This window comes from Dendrobates tinctorius, unplaced genomic scaffold (assembly GCF_039654945.1).
Source record: "Dendrobates tinctorius isolate UK_male_01 unplaced genomic scaffold, ASM3965494v1 ptg000011l, whole genome shotgun sequence".
Lineage (NCBI taxonomy): Eukaryota > Metazoa > Chordata > Amphibia > Anura > Dendrobatidae > Dendrobates > Dendrobates tinctorius.
Genome location: NW_027361679.1, coordinates 107,514,826 through 107,529,656, shown reverse-complemented (window position 1 = coordinate 107,529,656; position 14,831 = coordinate 107,514,826). Strand labels below are relative to the sequence as shown.

Sequence of the window (14,831 nt, the reverse complement as noted above, 5' to 3'; positions counted from 1 at the left end):
GGCGACATGTTCTTGCGGCGACGCCATCTTGAGTATCGTGAAATCCCGCGATAGTCAAGATGGCGTCGCCGCAAGAACATGTCGCCGGCGTGGACGATGTCGGGATCCAAAATGGCGTCGGCGAAATCTCGCGAGTTTTCGCCGACACCATTTTGGATCCCGACGTCGTCCTCGCCGGCGACATGTTCTTGCGGCGACGCCATCTTGACTATCTCGGGATTTCGCCATTCCAAAATGGCGTCGCCGCAAGAACATGTCGCCGGCGTGGACGACGTCGGGATCCAAAATGGCGTCGGCGAAATCTCGCGAGTTTTCGCCGACGCCATTTTGGATCCCAACGTCGTCCTCGCCGGCGACGCCATCTTGACTATCGCGGGATTTCGCCGATCCAAAATGGCGTCGCCGCAAGAACATGTCGCCGGCGTGGAGGACGTCTGGATCCAGGATGGCGCCGGCAGAAGAAGATGTCGGGGATCGTGGATCAGCGGCGATGACGGCGTGAGTATGAGAGACGGAGTGAGAGAAAGGGTCGTATGTGGAGTGAAAGAGTGAGTGGACGTGAGTGGAGATGGTGAAAGGTGAGTGGAGTGTGTGTGTTGAGGGTTAACATGGAAAGAGGTGTGCGGTGACGTCACCGGTTACAACTGGACGGAAGTTGTTACAACCGGAAGTTGCTTAGGGCATTTATTATTATAGATCATCATAGAGATACAACATTTCTTCAAGTTTTGGGCATTGAAAAACTTACTTTATCGGCAAGGGGAGGAGACAATAAAAGACGCCTAATGATGCGTGAAGCATATTGGAGGTTCTGCCTGAATACCTGTTACCCTGATGGCTTAAATGCAAGAAATTATGCTTCACTATTAAATTTTACTTTATTTTTTCATTTGCTTGCTTTGTTTATACATGTTTTTGTATATTTATATGTATGTCCTCTTGTGGTTATTTGTGATTAACTGATTATTTATCATGTGTGCTACAACCTGCTTATTGGTTGGAGCTGGTATTTAATCATGCCGTTATTTGTATTGAGTAGCTTTGAGAAATAACTGATTGTTCGAAACGCGTTGCTCTATCATTATATGAGCTGGTGTTCCCTGTGTGATCTTGCTTTTATGTGCAAAAAATTTTGGAATTTCCGGAAGCTGGAAAACCTTTTCCTTTTTTCTATTGAATCCACGTGTTGAACCCATGGTTCCGTGCTTCCCCGCACCACAAGCTAGTAAGGTGAGCTGTTTTTTTTTCCTTTTTTTGTGTATATATGTGTATATACAGTGCATATAGTGTGTGTGCAGGCTGTGTGTTGTACTGTGAGAATTATGTGTATGTCACCTGTGTGTAGTGTGTGTAGGTCTTGTGTTGTAATGTGTGTATTGTGCGTGTGCTCATGCAGATATCATGTATGTAAAGTATATGCACTTCCGAGTTACGTGACGGCAATTCAGACTCTGAATCACGCTGGTCACGTGCCCCACCTGCTCATTGGGCCCCAGGGGGAGGAGGATACTGACGGTTCAGTAACTGAACGTGCATCTACATTCAGTTAAAATCTATTGCCGTGCGAGCCCGCACGGCAATGGTTAAAAGACGCCAGTCAATCACAGGCTGGCAGCTGATGTCTGTGCACACGTCACCGGCGTATGACGTCACTGTCATGCACTGGCGAATCCGCCCTTCAAATGGAAGGAGGAGACGACGACGCTGGACTGCGGCCAGGTAAGGAGAAAGTTTTTTGCTTTTTTTACTGAAAGCGGCAAGCCTCAATATGTACACAGACAGGGAAGGATCATGAGACAGATGAGGCAGGATCATGGGACATATAGGGCAGGATAATGGGACACATGGTGAAGGAGGATGGAGACAGATGGGGCAGAATGGAGACATCAGATGGGGCAGGATGGGAGATCATATGGGGCAGGATGGGACATCACAAGGGGGCTGAATGGAGATACATCGAGACAGGATGGGAGAACATATGGGGCCAGGATGGGGGATATTATTACTGTAGGGGGCTAATTAAGGGATATTATTACTGCAGTGATGTTTTTTTATTTTTGAGGATACTGTTTTCAATGGGGGGTGCTGGTACTGTGCAGGGTGGCAATATGTCGCCTTTTTTCTTCATCTACTGTAGTGTAGAAGTCGGGAAGAAATTAAGTCATGTGCTCTGCATGCGCTGATCTAGATCACTGTTATTTTCTGCAGAGATGAGTCCTGGTTGGAAGAAGTGATGGTGGTCTGAGCTGCATAAAAAAGAAACGCAAAGATGAAGGACTTCAACTACAGACGTCACTGAGGAGTCAGTGTGTTACTTGTACACTATATAGTATATACAGAGCGCCTGTATATAATGTCACTGGTGATCCCTATATTACCTGCACACTGACACTGTATACAGAGCTCCTGTGTAAAAAGTCACTGGTGATCACCATTTCCTGTACACTGACACTACATACAGAGCTCCTGTGTATAATGTCACTGGTGATCACTCTATCACCTGTACACTGACACTATATACAGTACTCCTGTGTATAATGTCACTTCACTGGTGAGTCAGTGTTTTACCTGTACATTATATACAGAGCCCTTGTGTATAACGTCAATGGTGATCCCTGTATTACCTGTACACTGCATACTATTTACAGAGCTCCTGTGTGTAATGGCACTTATGGTAATATTAGTATTGGTTTTTTTTTACTAATGATCAGTATTGTAGTACTCGGTCACTATGTGGTGGTAATATGTGATCTGGTCATGCTGTGGTGGTATTTGTTCCTTGTATGTGGTATTATTCAGTCACTGTGGTGGTAATATGTGGTCTAATCATGGTGTGGCGGTATTTGTCCCTTGTATGTAATATTATTTGTCATTTTAAAAATTGGAAAATAAATTAAAAAAATACCTAATAAGAGTATTGGAAATTTAAGAAATGCTTAATAGAGTGGGGCCCGGCCAGAGGAGTCTACCATGTCATGGTGGCGGCTTAAAAAAAAACTTCTGTTCAAAACAAAAGGTGATGGCTATGTGATATGATGATGGGAACTGTTGATGTGTGATTGGTGAGGACGTGGTACAGAAGTGAAGTTTTTCCAAGAGCGGGCGGTGGGACTGTGGAAGGTTCGAGGGTTGGAGGAGGAACTGGGGTGGAGCATGGGCTGAGTCTCAATGCGGCCCGAAAATTTTGCCAGTATGGGCCCTGAAATTCCTGGTGGCAGCCCTGGTTGCAATTACTGCTGTGAATCTTCTGTACCAGCTGTACACATCTAGAGGTTGAAATTTTTGCCCATTCTTCTTTGCAAACTAGCTCTAGCTCAGTGAGATTGGATTGAGAGCATCTGTGAACAGCAATTTTCAAGTCTTTCCACAGATTCTTAAAAAAGAACTCTGTGAGCACAGCATGACTTTACAAACTAAGTTCTGCCACTTAAATGGAACCTGTCACCTCTTTTGGCCGCTATAAGATGCAGCCACCACCTTTCAGGGCTTATCTACAGCATTCTATAATGCTGTAGATAAGCCCCCTGCAAGATAAGAAAAATAAGTTTTATTTTTGCAGACTCCAACAGGTTTTCCTCCAGGATTGTCCTGTATTTAACGCCATCCACCTTCCCATCAATTCTGATCAGCTTCTCTGTCCCTGCTCAATTAAATCATCCCCACAGCATTATGCTGCCTCCACCATGTTTGCTGGTGGGAATAATGTTTTCATTGTGATGTGCAATGTTAGTTTTCCACCACACATGGCATTTTGAATTTAGCCCCAAAAGTTCTAATTTTGTCTCATCTGACCAGAGCACCTTCTTCCACATGCTAAATAACTTTTTGCTAACTACAAATGGGAATTCTTTTGGTTTGCTTTCAAAAAAGGCTTTCTTCTTGCCACTCTTCTATAAAGACCATATTTGTGGAGTATATGACCAATAGTTTTCCTGTACACAGATTCTCCCACCTAAGTGGTGGACGTTTCCAGCTCCTCCAGAGTGACCATAGGCCTCTTGGCTACTTCTCTAATTAGTGGTCTCCTTGCTTGGGATGTCAATTTGGGTGAATAGCCATGTCTTGGTAGGTTTGCGGTTTTGGCATACTCCTTTCAATTTTGGATGATGGATTGAACAGTGCTCCGTGAGATGTTCAAAGATTGAGCAATTTTTTTATAACCTAATGCTGCTTTTCTCTTCTCCACATCTTTATCCCCGGCCTGTCTGGTGTGTTCCCTTGTTTTCATGATGGTGTTTGATCCCTAATGTCCTCAAACAAACCTCCAAGGCCTTCACAGAACAGCTGTAGTTATACTGAGAATAAATTACAGACGTAATTTAATTATGTGACATCAAGAGGCAATTGGTCACTGAGTATTTTTTTAAAGTTTATACAAATAAACTTTATAATTTTCAGTTTTATATTTTTAAAATATTTAGAAAACCATGTTTCATTTCCATTATACTACACAAGTACTTGCTACTTTGTATTTTATTGGGATTATATCTGATATACCAACACATTTATATACAAAATGGCAGGTCTTATTCAGTGATTGAAAGTCTTCCCTGTATGACTGTGCATGCAGATAGTTGTCAGTTACTGAATAGGACCTCTCACTATACTCATATGTATACCAACTCCAGAGATTTCAGTGAATAAAATAGAAGTTATACTGAAACTTTTCCAACAAAACTTAGTATCATTCTACTCAGCTTTTTTTTCTCTATAGCTCATAGACCGGACAGGTTCCCTTTAAAATCCGGAATGGATTTAACCATCCTGGACAGATTAGTCATGTACTTAGTGAGTACTTCTGCTGTTACCTACTGTAGCTAGGTTCTTACCAGCTCATTAGCTTGATCTGTTGGAGTCCAGGCTTCAGCTTCTACATCTGCTAAGTCGTCGTCAACAGCATCTGAAGAGTAAATGATAAGTCTTAATTATTTCTGCTGTATGGGAGACAGAATTATAACCCAGCATTCCCCTGGTTCTGTATTAGCTGCTTCCAGCAGACCCACACCTTACAAATCTGCCCATTATTGATATGGTCAATAGTGGAATTCTGTTGAAAACAGAGAGATCGTAGATGTATTTACTTGTGATGCTGTTGAAATATATTTATCAATGCTCTTCATTGTAAAATATTCACATAACATGATAGAATCATAAATGGAATATTACTTTAAAGTAGATTTTTTAGGTCAGGCACAATTTGGCTATTAAGCTAACTTGAATGGCACTTATTCAATATGTTATCTCCTTCCCGCCAAGGCCAATTTTTGTTTTTCCACTTTCTTTTTTTCCTACTCTTCTTCCACCACATAATTCTTCAGGTCACTATGATTACAGTGATACCAAATGTTTAAATCATTATCTTTATTTAACTCCTTACTGACTAGGAAATTTTCCATTTTTGTGCTTTCATTTTTTTCCTCCCCCTCGACATATCTGTATGAGGTCTTGTTTTTTGGGCGACGAATTGTAGTTTAGAATGATGCCATTCATTTTACCATTCTTCACACTGAAAAATGGGGAAAAAAATTCCAAGTGTGGTAAAATTGCGAAAATAACCACAGTTCCGCAATTGTTTTTTAGGTTCTGTTTTTATGGCTTTCATTTTGCTGTAAAGATAAGCTGGCAATTTGATTCTCCAAATCAGTGCAATTATTTGGATGCCAAATTTGTATATTTTATTTTCATTTAAGTGATGAAAAATATTTAGGAAATTTTAGAAAAAACAAATTTGTCAAATTTTCTGAGACCTGTAACATTTTCAATTTTTCATCAATGGAACTGAGTAAGAGCTTGTTTTTTGCTTGGCTGATGTTTTTATTGAAAAAATGTTGGGGTAGACGCAACGTTTACTGAATTTCTTGACTGCGTTGCGGCACCCTAAAAAAAAAAACGGTAGTTCGGGTGTTTTGATTTCTTTTTCGTTCCAGAGTTTACTTAATCAGGTTTATTTAGCATTTTGATAAATTAGGCTTTTATACGTCTTTATTTTTAATGGCAGGAAAAGAAGAAGAGGTGACTCAAATTGCTATTTTTTCATACTTTTTAAAAATTTTAGAGTTCATTTTTTAGTCCTCTTACGCCACTTGAACATATGATCATTTGTTTGTTTATACAATATTCTGCAATATTACAGAACTGCAGTAAATTGTGAAATCGCTGATTCTCCTATGAAGCCCAATCCTTACAGGAGAACAAAGATCTCAACCTTGTGGGCCTTCGGCTGCTCTGGTTCATGCGCACACCAGCAATCTGAGTATTTAAATGCCACTGTCAGAGAAGCATTTTAATAATTAAGCAACAGCGATCGGAGCGCCATACTCAGGCACCCGATCTGTGTTGTAATTATGTGCTTCCTCTATATACTGCAATCCCACTGTATTGCAGTATACAGCTGAAATCATCGTCTCGTATGAATACAAGAACAGTAAATTGTGTAGACAATAATGTGTGTGGAATCCTTTAATTCCAGTCCTATGACTTACCCCCCCCTACCCTTGTACTATCCATATACTGGCTGCTAGGTATTTGCATTTACTGTATGTGACAGATTGGGGGAATTTAATGGCAGTTTACAATCCTGAAAACATGTATAGCTGTAACAGGACACCTGACTCAGCAGTTGGCCCAGCCTTCTCAGCTTCAAAGAAGAAATTCACACCCCCACCACCTTAGCTAGTATCCAGCACAGGCGTTGTACCTACTTTGTTCAGACGGATAGGATTTCAAAAGGAGAATATGGACTTATTACGTCCTAGCCACACACACACCGGTTACATTTTCAAGATCTCTGGAACGGACCGAATGCCTTCCAGGGTCTTGATCCTTTCTAGCACCCCAGGGTAGTGAGATACGTAGAATGGCTGATAGGAGTCAGGTAGCAAAGTTATGTTTGTTCTCAATGTGTAGCAGGGGCCCGACCAGATCCGATGGCACCAAAACTGCCTTCTTAGTACAGTTCATTAAGGAGTTATGACCCATCTTAGGTTTTGGCGCTAATACTGTAGTTGCTAGATGCAAGGGTAGGGGACTTAGTTCCAGTACAGGAGCCAAGAGGGGAGTGACCCCAAGTGGTTAAATGCTCATGTAAAGCATGGCCTATTGCTTTTCTCTGGGAAGGTTGCGACGACATATCGTGTTGGGAGAAGTCAAGGTGACAACCAGCCTCTTTCATCTGACTGGTAACTAACTTCTATATTCTGCATACTTTGTCCTACCACTATTGTATTTGCATATCTGACCCTGTATATGTATAACCATTGTGTATATGGTGTTTTGTCTAGTGTGCCCTTAAGGGGATTCTCTTTTATCCCGATCTACGAATCCACATGTCCATGTCCGTGGCTTTAACTTTCCATGCTACCGGGGCTGGTTTCTTGCCCGTTATAATCCCATTAACTGACTGTGCTTATATTTAATGAGGAACTGGTGCCAGTCACTGTTGCTATTGAAAGGGGCCTCTCAGCCTGTCATGTTTGTGAGCAAGTGTGGTGCCACAGCGGCTGTGTGGGCCACCCTCCCTCACTCCCCGTGCCTCCCTGGGCCCGTGAGGACACGGGGTGTCTGTGTAAAACTGTGCCAAGCTGACTTTAAGTGTCCCCAGGGGGTGTGGAATGTCACATTGGTGCAAGTGAGGAGAGCGTATCATTGACATAAGAGTGACGTCAGGTGGAGTGGCGAGGTTTGGGATCTTCACATATGGTGGCAGCGGTGGGATTCTGCGTGATCTCGCTGGTGCCATCCTTCACATGTGGTTAGCAACAGTGAGATTCTGCGTGATATCTCTGGTGCCATCCTTCTCACTGTATAGGAACAATTTTCATTCAACATATTTTACAAACTTAGGGGGAATTACTATATTATAATAACAATAATCTTTATTTATATAGTGCCAACATATTCCTCAGCGCTTTACAGTTTAACAGTTTCAAAACACAAGTCATAAGTAACAACGTTAACAATACAATAATTAACGCAAAATAAGACGACCCTGCTCGTGAGAGCTTAAGACGACCCTGCTCGTGAGAGCTTACAATCTACAATGAGGTGATGGAGATAAAAAGTACAGGTGTGTATTTACAATGATGTATTTACTATATGGACCCACAATAATATAATCATTTACTATATGGACCCACAAAAATAGACCACTCTGTTACGCCTGTTTCACACATCAGTTTTTTTGGTCAGTCAAAATCCGCTAAAATGGCGGATAACGGATCCGTTCCTGTACTGACCACAACATTTGGCACCGGACCGTTATTTTAACGGATCCGTCAAAGGAAGAATTTTAAAGGAACCGCTGCCTGGAGGGGGGGGGGGGAGAGAGAGAGAATTTTTCAGCTGCCAGAACAGAGTTTAGGGTTAAATTTGCGGCTGAGTGAAGTCTTTTGGGCATGCGCAGTGAGAAATGCGGATCCTGCCGCCCGAAAAAACGTTGCATGGTCCGTTCGGGCATGTCGGCGGACGTCAAAATTTTGGCGGATCCGCAAAAAAACGGATCCAACGGATGGCCATCCGTCAAGATCCGCCGGTAATGCAACTCAATGGGAAAAAAACGGATCCGCCAAGAAAAATGGCGGATCCGTTTTTTTTTGCAAAACGGCGGATTTTGACTGATGGACACAAACGGATGTGTGAAACAGGCCTTAAAGATTTAACTTCCAGTCATTCATAAATTAGTTTTTTTTTTCAAAATCAGGCAAGAAAATCAGAAAATTGTCATGATCCAGTGTTGGATCTGGCGGTATTAAATGCATTAAGTGAACTTTTTTTCCTTTGGTTCCAAAGTGTGTCGTGATTGCCCCCGGTGGCCATTAGAATCATCACGTGGTGTCGTTCATTCTAAGTTGCCCGGTGGTGGGGAATGGTATCGCACCTCAGGGTTAGGTTAATGTTCACTTAATTATGGATCAGGTGTGTCACCCTATAAAGGTGTGCTCAGGGTGTTCACTCACTGCCTGTGAGATTGCTTTCACTTTGAAGTGGAGAGCCTGGAGGAAGGATGGGGCTGGTGAGGAGTCCTGCGCAGCTTAGCCAGGGGGGACGTGTTGCAGCTATGGTGTCTGGACGAAGGGCTGGCATGGTGTGGTGGGGTCGCAGTGATGGAGTCAGCGGGAAGTGTCTGCATGGTCTGGTGGAGTGGCTACTATGGAGAGTGGCACTCACCATGTGGGACTAGGCCGCTGAGCTGGACTCAAGCATGCTTGACTTCGTGGCAGAAGCTGAACACTTCCTTGGGACTCTGGTACTAAGCAGCTGCAACTGGTGTTGGACTCTGCTCCAAGGCTGCACTAAGGTGAAGGATCCTGTTATGGTGATGGATCCAGGTGGAGGAGAAGATGCACTCAGGTGGAGGGCTCTGTTGCTAGGAGCGCACGCAACAGAGCAAAGCTAAGTGGTGTTTCCCCTGTATTGTCTCTTTCCTCATGTGTGTTATTAGTGCAGTGGTGGGATTAGTCTCCGCACCGACCCATTCCCTAGTGAGGGTTTAGGGTCAGGGTGAGCAAGGGCGTTAAGGTATGCGTGTGGCGACAGGTGCGGAGCCTGTTTAGGGAATGTAAGGAGTGCAGGGACACTGGCTCAGGGGAGCTTAGGAGGTCTCCATGTCCCCATTCCCTATTGCAGGGCCCACCATTGTTAAAGTTTCCCAGGTTCCCCCTTTATTATTTGGTTATTGTATGTATAACGTGTAATACCTAAATTCGCCAGGTGGAGGCGGCGTATCCACCTGCACGTTTTATTATTTAAATGCGCCCCACTGGAGGCGGTGTATCCAGGGTCACGTGTGTTATGGGTCCGCCTTGCGGAAACATCTGCGTCCTGACACACGTGATCATGACAGAAATACTAATAATAATACTAAGTAACATTATTACATGTATTTTCTACATCATGTTGTTCTTTTTTAACATTTTACATGCATATATAGCTCCAATACTCCAATAGTTGCCAGGAACCACTAATCCCAAACACTGGTTCATCCTACCTTGTAGCACCTGAAATCCCATACTCAGGAGAGCGGCAACAGCAGCAACAACTAGACATCTATTCAGGGTAATTCCATTCCAGGGAGAAAATTCCTCATCTCTCACAGCTCCAGCACTTTTGGGCTCTGGCTTCTTTTTCATTGTTGTACCTGATGCTAAAACATAGAAGATAATATTTCTTATCAAGCCTATACTTATTTATTAATGAGAGTAATAGCTCCTGATAAAGGGTTGTTCTATTTCATTTCTATTTTAATTTATGTGGATTAAGGTATAATTTTAGAGAAATTCACAGAGGTGAATAGTTGCAATTGGATATCCTTGCTAAGTGAATTTTAGCGTCTAAGGCTAGGTTCACATTAGCGTTTGTGTCCGCAGCATTTCATCTGCATGAGCAAACACATGTCAAAACACATACTAAAGCATGTTTACGCCGCATTTTTTTATCAGCATCAGCTTACGCATGAAGGCAAAAAACTGCTGCGTTTGCGTTTTTTCAGCGCATACGTTCGGAAAACTTCCTTGACACAAGCCACACCCAATGGGCGTCTCATTTCCCGGACATGAGTATGTGAAAAACGCATGCGTTTCGAACGCATGGGTATGCATGTCCTTGCGTATGCATGCATTCCCATAGACAGTAATGTGTTTATTTGCCGCACTTTATCCGCATGAATGCGCATATTTGACGGATTTTGCCGCTTCCAAAAATCCAACATGATGCGTTCGCTGGACCCGGCCGCACACCAAAAAACAACGCATGCGTACGCTAATGCTTGCGAACTGATGCAAACGCATGCCCCTGCGTACACCATGTTAAAGGTAGGAAAACATGACGCATACGGATTGCTGCAGATGAAACACTGCGCAAACAGACGCAAATGTGAAACCAGCCTAAGTGGCCATGAGCATATTGAAATATGGAAATGTTACGATCTATGAAAATGAAGAAAATCTCAATGGCAAAACCCATTAACAAGTTATGCAGTGCTCTACAATAGGTAGACTATGGTTTGCTGGTATGAAAGTCATTTACAATGAAATGAAAAAGAAATCACAAAAAAAAACAGTTGTACTTACCAACTCCAGGTCACAATATTAATGCACTGCAGGATACAGCAGCCCCATGATAAAGACTGGGGCAGCACATGTTCAAAATACTGATAAAACAACCACTACCACATCTACATTCAGGGAGGGGTGATTGCCTATAAATGCACATGAATGAGGCTTGTGTAAGGTGCCAGTAACATAGGTAAGTGTAAGTTAAGGTAAGGTTGTGAATGTGATTCAGACGAAACCCCCAACGGAACCACTCACGATAATGACGCAGATGGAGACACTTCGTACTCCGTTTGGCATCTGCTCTGGTGATATCCATCTTTTGAGGCGGGCATAGATCTGTGGTCGTCCAAGCTTGTTCGCTAAAAAGACACCTAAAATGATGGGACACCGCCGTAAAAGAGACCAGTCCAAAGTGACTCCATCTGCCTCATAAGTGAAATGGTTCTGTCACGGAATCCCCTATGTAAGCGCTCAACGAAGAGCGCAGGATAAATGCGAGCTGAGTCTTATTCTGATTTTTGGGAGGTAGAATAAACAAATAGAGAGCAGTACAAGAATAGCTGTTATTTTTTTTCCGCTGTTCACCATGAAGTATAAGTGATGAGGTGGATTTATTCTTTGGGTTGGTGTTATTACAGCGATACCAGATCTATATATATATTTTTTTAGGTTTTGCTACTTTCACACAGTAAATGCCTTTTTTCTAAAAAGGATTAAAAAAGTTTTTTTTGTCGCCATATTCTGAGAGCTGTAACCTTTTTATTTTTTTGTGGGACGAGTTGCAGATTTTTTTTGGTACCGTTTTGGGGTACCTAATATTTTTGATCGCTTTTTATTCAGATTTTTCAAACACAAAATGAACAAAAACCAGCAATTCAGTTGTTTTTATTTTTTGCGCTGTTCAAGTATTAAAAGTCAAAAGACCGATTTGTTTATTGGGTCTGTAAGATAACAGCGACCAAATTTATATTTTTTATGCTTTGCTATTTTTATACACTAAAAAACAATATTTAGCAAAATCAATTTGTTTTTGCATCATTATATTCTGAGAGCTGCAACTTTCTTTATTTTTTTGCTGAATAGGCAATATTAGGGCTTGTTTTTTGCAAGACGGCTTGGCATTTTCGTTTGTACCATTTTTTTTTTTTACATATGGCTTTTTGATCGCTTTTTATTCACTTTTTTACACTTTTTCACTGTGGGACATGTATAAATTTTGATCACTTGTCACCTACACGGCTGTACTCATGTACAGCAAATCTTGATTTTGATCACTTGTCACCTACACTGCTGTACTCATGTACAGCAGTGCATGAGAGCAGTCAGTGTCTCACTGACACTCCCTGACTCAGCATGTTAGACCAAGCTTATGGCCGGGGTCACACTGGCGAGGAATACGGCCGAGTGAGAGGCGCTAAAAGCACGCATTAGACACGGACCAATGATTCTCTATGGGGTCCCTCGCACCAGCCGTATATTTCTCATCCGTATTCTACAACCGTAGTATGCCAATGCAAGTCTATGGGTGCGCAAAAAATACGGATTACACACGGACCACACATGTGACTTGCGAGAAATACGCACCAGGTGTCTTTTAGCAAAGCCGGCAATTCAGTGCGCTATACAGTAAACTCACGCTGACAGTTTTAATAAAGAAACAAAAGAACACATAGAATACATACCGTATATACTCGAGTATAAGCCGACCCCCCTATTTTTGCCACAAAAAACTGGGAAAACTTATTGACTCATGTATAAGCCGAGGGTGCACAGTGAGTGGCCTCAGTTATCTGCAGTGAGTGGCCCCAGCTTTTCTGCACAGTGAGTGGCCCCAGCTTTTCTGCACAGTGAGTGGCCCCAGCTTTTCTGCACAGTGAGTGGCCCCAGCTTTTCTGCACAGTGAGTGGCCCCATCATGTTGCTGCTGCCGCTGCCTCCCTTACAAAAAAAAACAAAAACCTGTATGCTCACCTCAGTCGCTGCCCCCTGCTCATCAGCGTTGCACTCTGCAGTGACTGTGCAGGCAGAGAGCGATAGCGCCCTCTGACCTGAATGTCACTGCAGAGGACGCAAGACAGCAGAGCGCAGGGACAGGTGACTATGCCTCCCAACCCCCCGTGTTCATACTCACCGGGTCCTGGCGCTTGTCTCTGCAGCTCCCCTGCTTGTTGTTCCATGTTGTCGGCGCTGCTATCTTCCTGGTTCAGCGGTCACGTGGTACCCGCTCATTAAATATGCGCATATTTAATGAGCGGGTACCATTTGACAGCTGAAGCAGGAAGAGAGCAGCGCCGACAACATAGAACAAGCAGGGGAGCTGCAGAGAAGGGTGAGTATGATCTGACACCCCCGCTCCCCCTCCCCTGCTGATTCCCCCCCCCACCCCGGTATATGACTCGTCTATAAGCCGAGAGGGGGACTTTCAGCCCAAAAAATGGGCTGAAAATCTCGGCTTATACACGAGTATATACGGTGTGTGTATATATATATATATATATATATATATATATGCATTCTATGTGTCTATATCTATTCTTTGGTTTCTGTTAGAAACCCTGTCATAGGGCTCCATTATATGTCCATTTTGCAAGCCTGCGAGAAAATCTCGCCATACGGATGCTATATGGATTACATACGGATGCTGACATGCGCAAAATACGCGACCACACCTTGATTACGGATGACATACGGAGCACTGTTTAGGGGCCATTCATCCGTATTACACATGTAAAATACTGACCGTATTTTGCGTCGGTTAGTGTGACCCCGGCCTATTGCTGGATCTCACAGGCCACCGTATCCTTAGGACATCACATGACCATGGTAACCATTGCGACAAGCGTTTCTCATCGCTGGGATCCGATGGTTACTAATGGAGTCTTGTGACACCTTGTAACAACTTAAATACCGCTGTCGTGATTGAGAGCAGTATGTAAGGGGTTAATCAGCCCCGATCAGTTGCACAAGGGGTCCGACACAACATAAAGTTCTAAGATTAGACACTGCAAAATTATTACTAATCCCGATTCTGATGCTCTTTAGAAAAGTAGACTGCTGTAGTTTAGAAAACCCATTTTGACTTACACTTTTCCTATGTTTTTCATGGGTCTTTACCTTAGGCTATGGTCCGCATGAGGGAATGATCAAATGCTACTCACCAGTGTAAGCAAGCCCTTAACCCCTTAATGACCAGGGTTAATTTTGGTTTTGCATTTTCATTCTTTGCTTCCCTTCTTCCCAGAGCCATAACTTTTTTTATTTTTGGTCAAAATGGCCATGTGAGGGCTTATTTTTTGCAAAATGAGTTGTACTTTTGAACACCACCATTGGTTTTACCATATCATGTAACACACAATGGGAAAAAAATTCCAAGTGCGGTGAAATTGCAAAAAAAAGTGCAGTCCCACACTTTGTGTTTTTTTTTGGCTTTTTTGCTAGGTTCACTAAATGCTAAAACTGACCTGCCATTATGATTTTCCAGGTCATTATGAGTTCATAGACACCAAACATATCTAGATTCTCTTTTATCTAAGTGGTGAAAAAAAATTCCAAAGTTTGTAAAAAATAAAAAAAAGTTGTCATTTTCCGAGACCCGAAGCGTCTCCATTTTTTGGGATCTGGTGCCGGGTGAGGGTTTATTTTTTGCACGCTGATCTGACGTTTTTATTGATACTGTCTTGGTGCAGAAACGCACATTTGATCGCCCATTATTGCAATGTTGCAGCGACCAGAAAAACGTAATTCTGGCGTTTCGATCCTTTTTTCTCGCTACACCATTTAC

The 14,831-nt window shown here is 42.8% G+C and overlaps 1 protein-coding gene across 1 annotated transcript in view; it reads right to left on the bottom strand.

Moving 5' to 3' along the window:
- JSRP1 (junctional sarcoplasmic reticulum protein 1) overlaps nt 1–14,831 on the bottom strand; it is a 194,295-nt gene that overhangs the window by 18,647 nt on the left and 160,817 nt on the right. The window contains exons 3-4 of the mRNA XM_073545934.1: nt 9,986–10,141; nt 4,830–4,900 (exon numbers count right to left, since the gene is read on the bottom strand). Of these exons, the coding sequence (XP_073402035.1) occupies nt 4,830–4,900; nt 9,986–10,127 (213 nt within the window). The 5' untranslated portion in view covers nt 10,128–10,141. The remainder of the gene's footprint in view (nt 1–4,829; nt 4,901–9,985; nt 10,142–14,831) is intronic.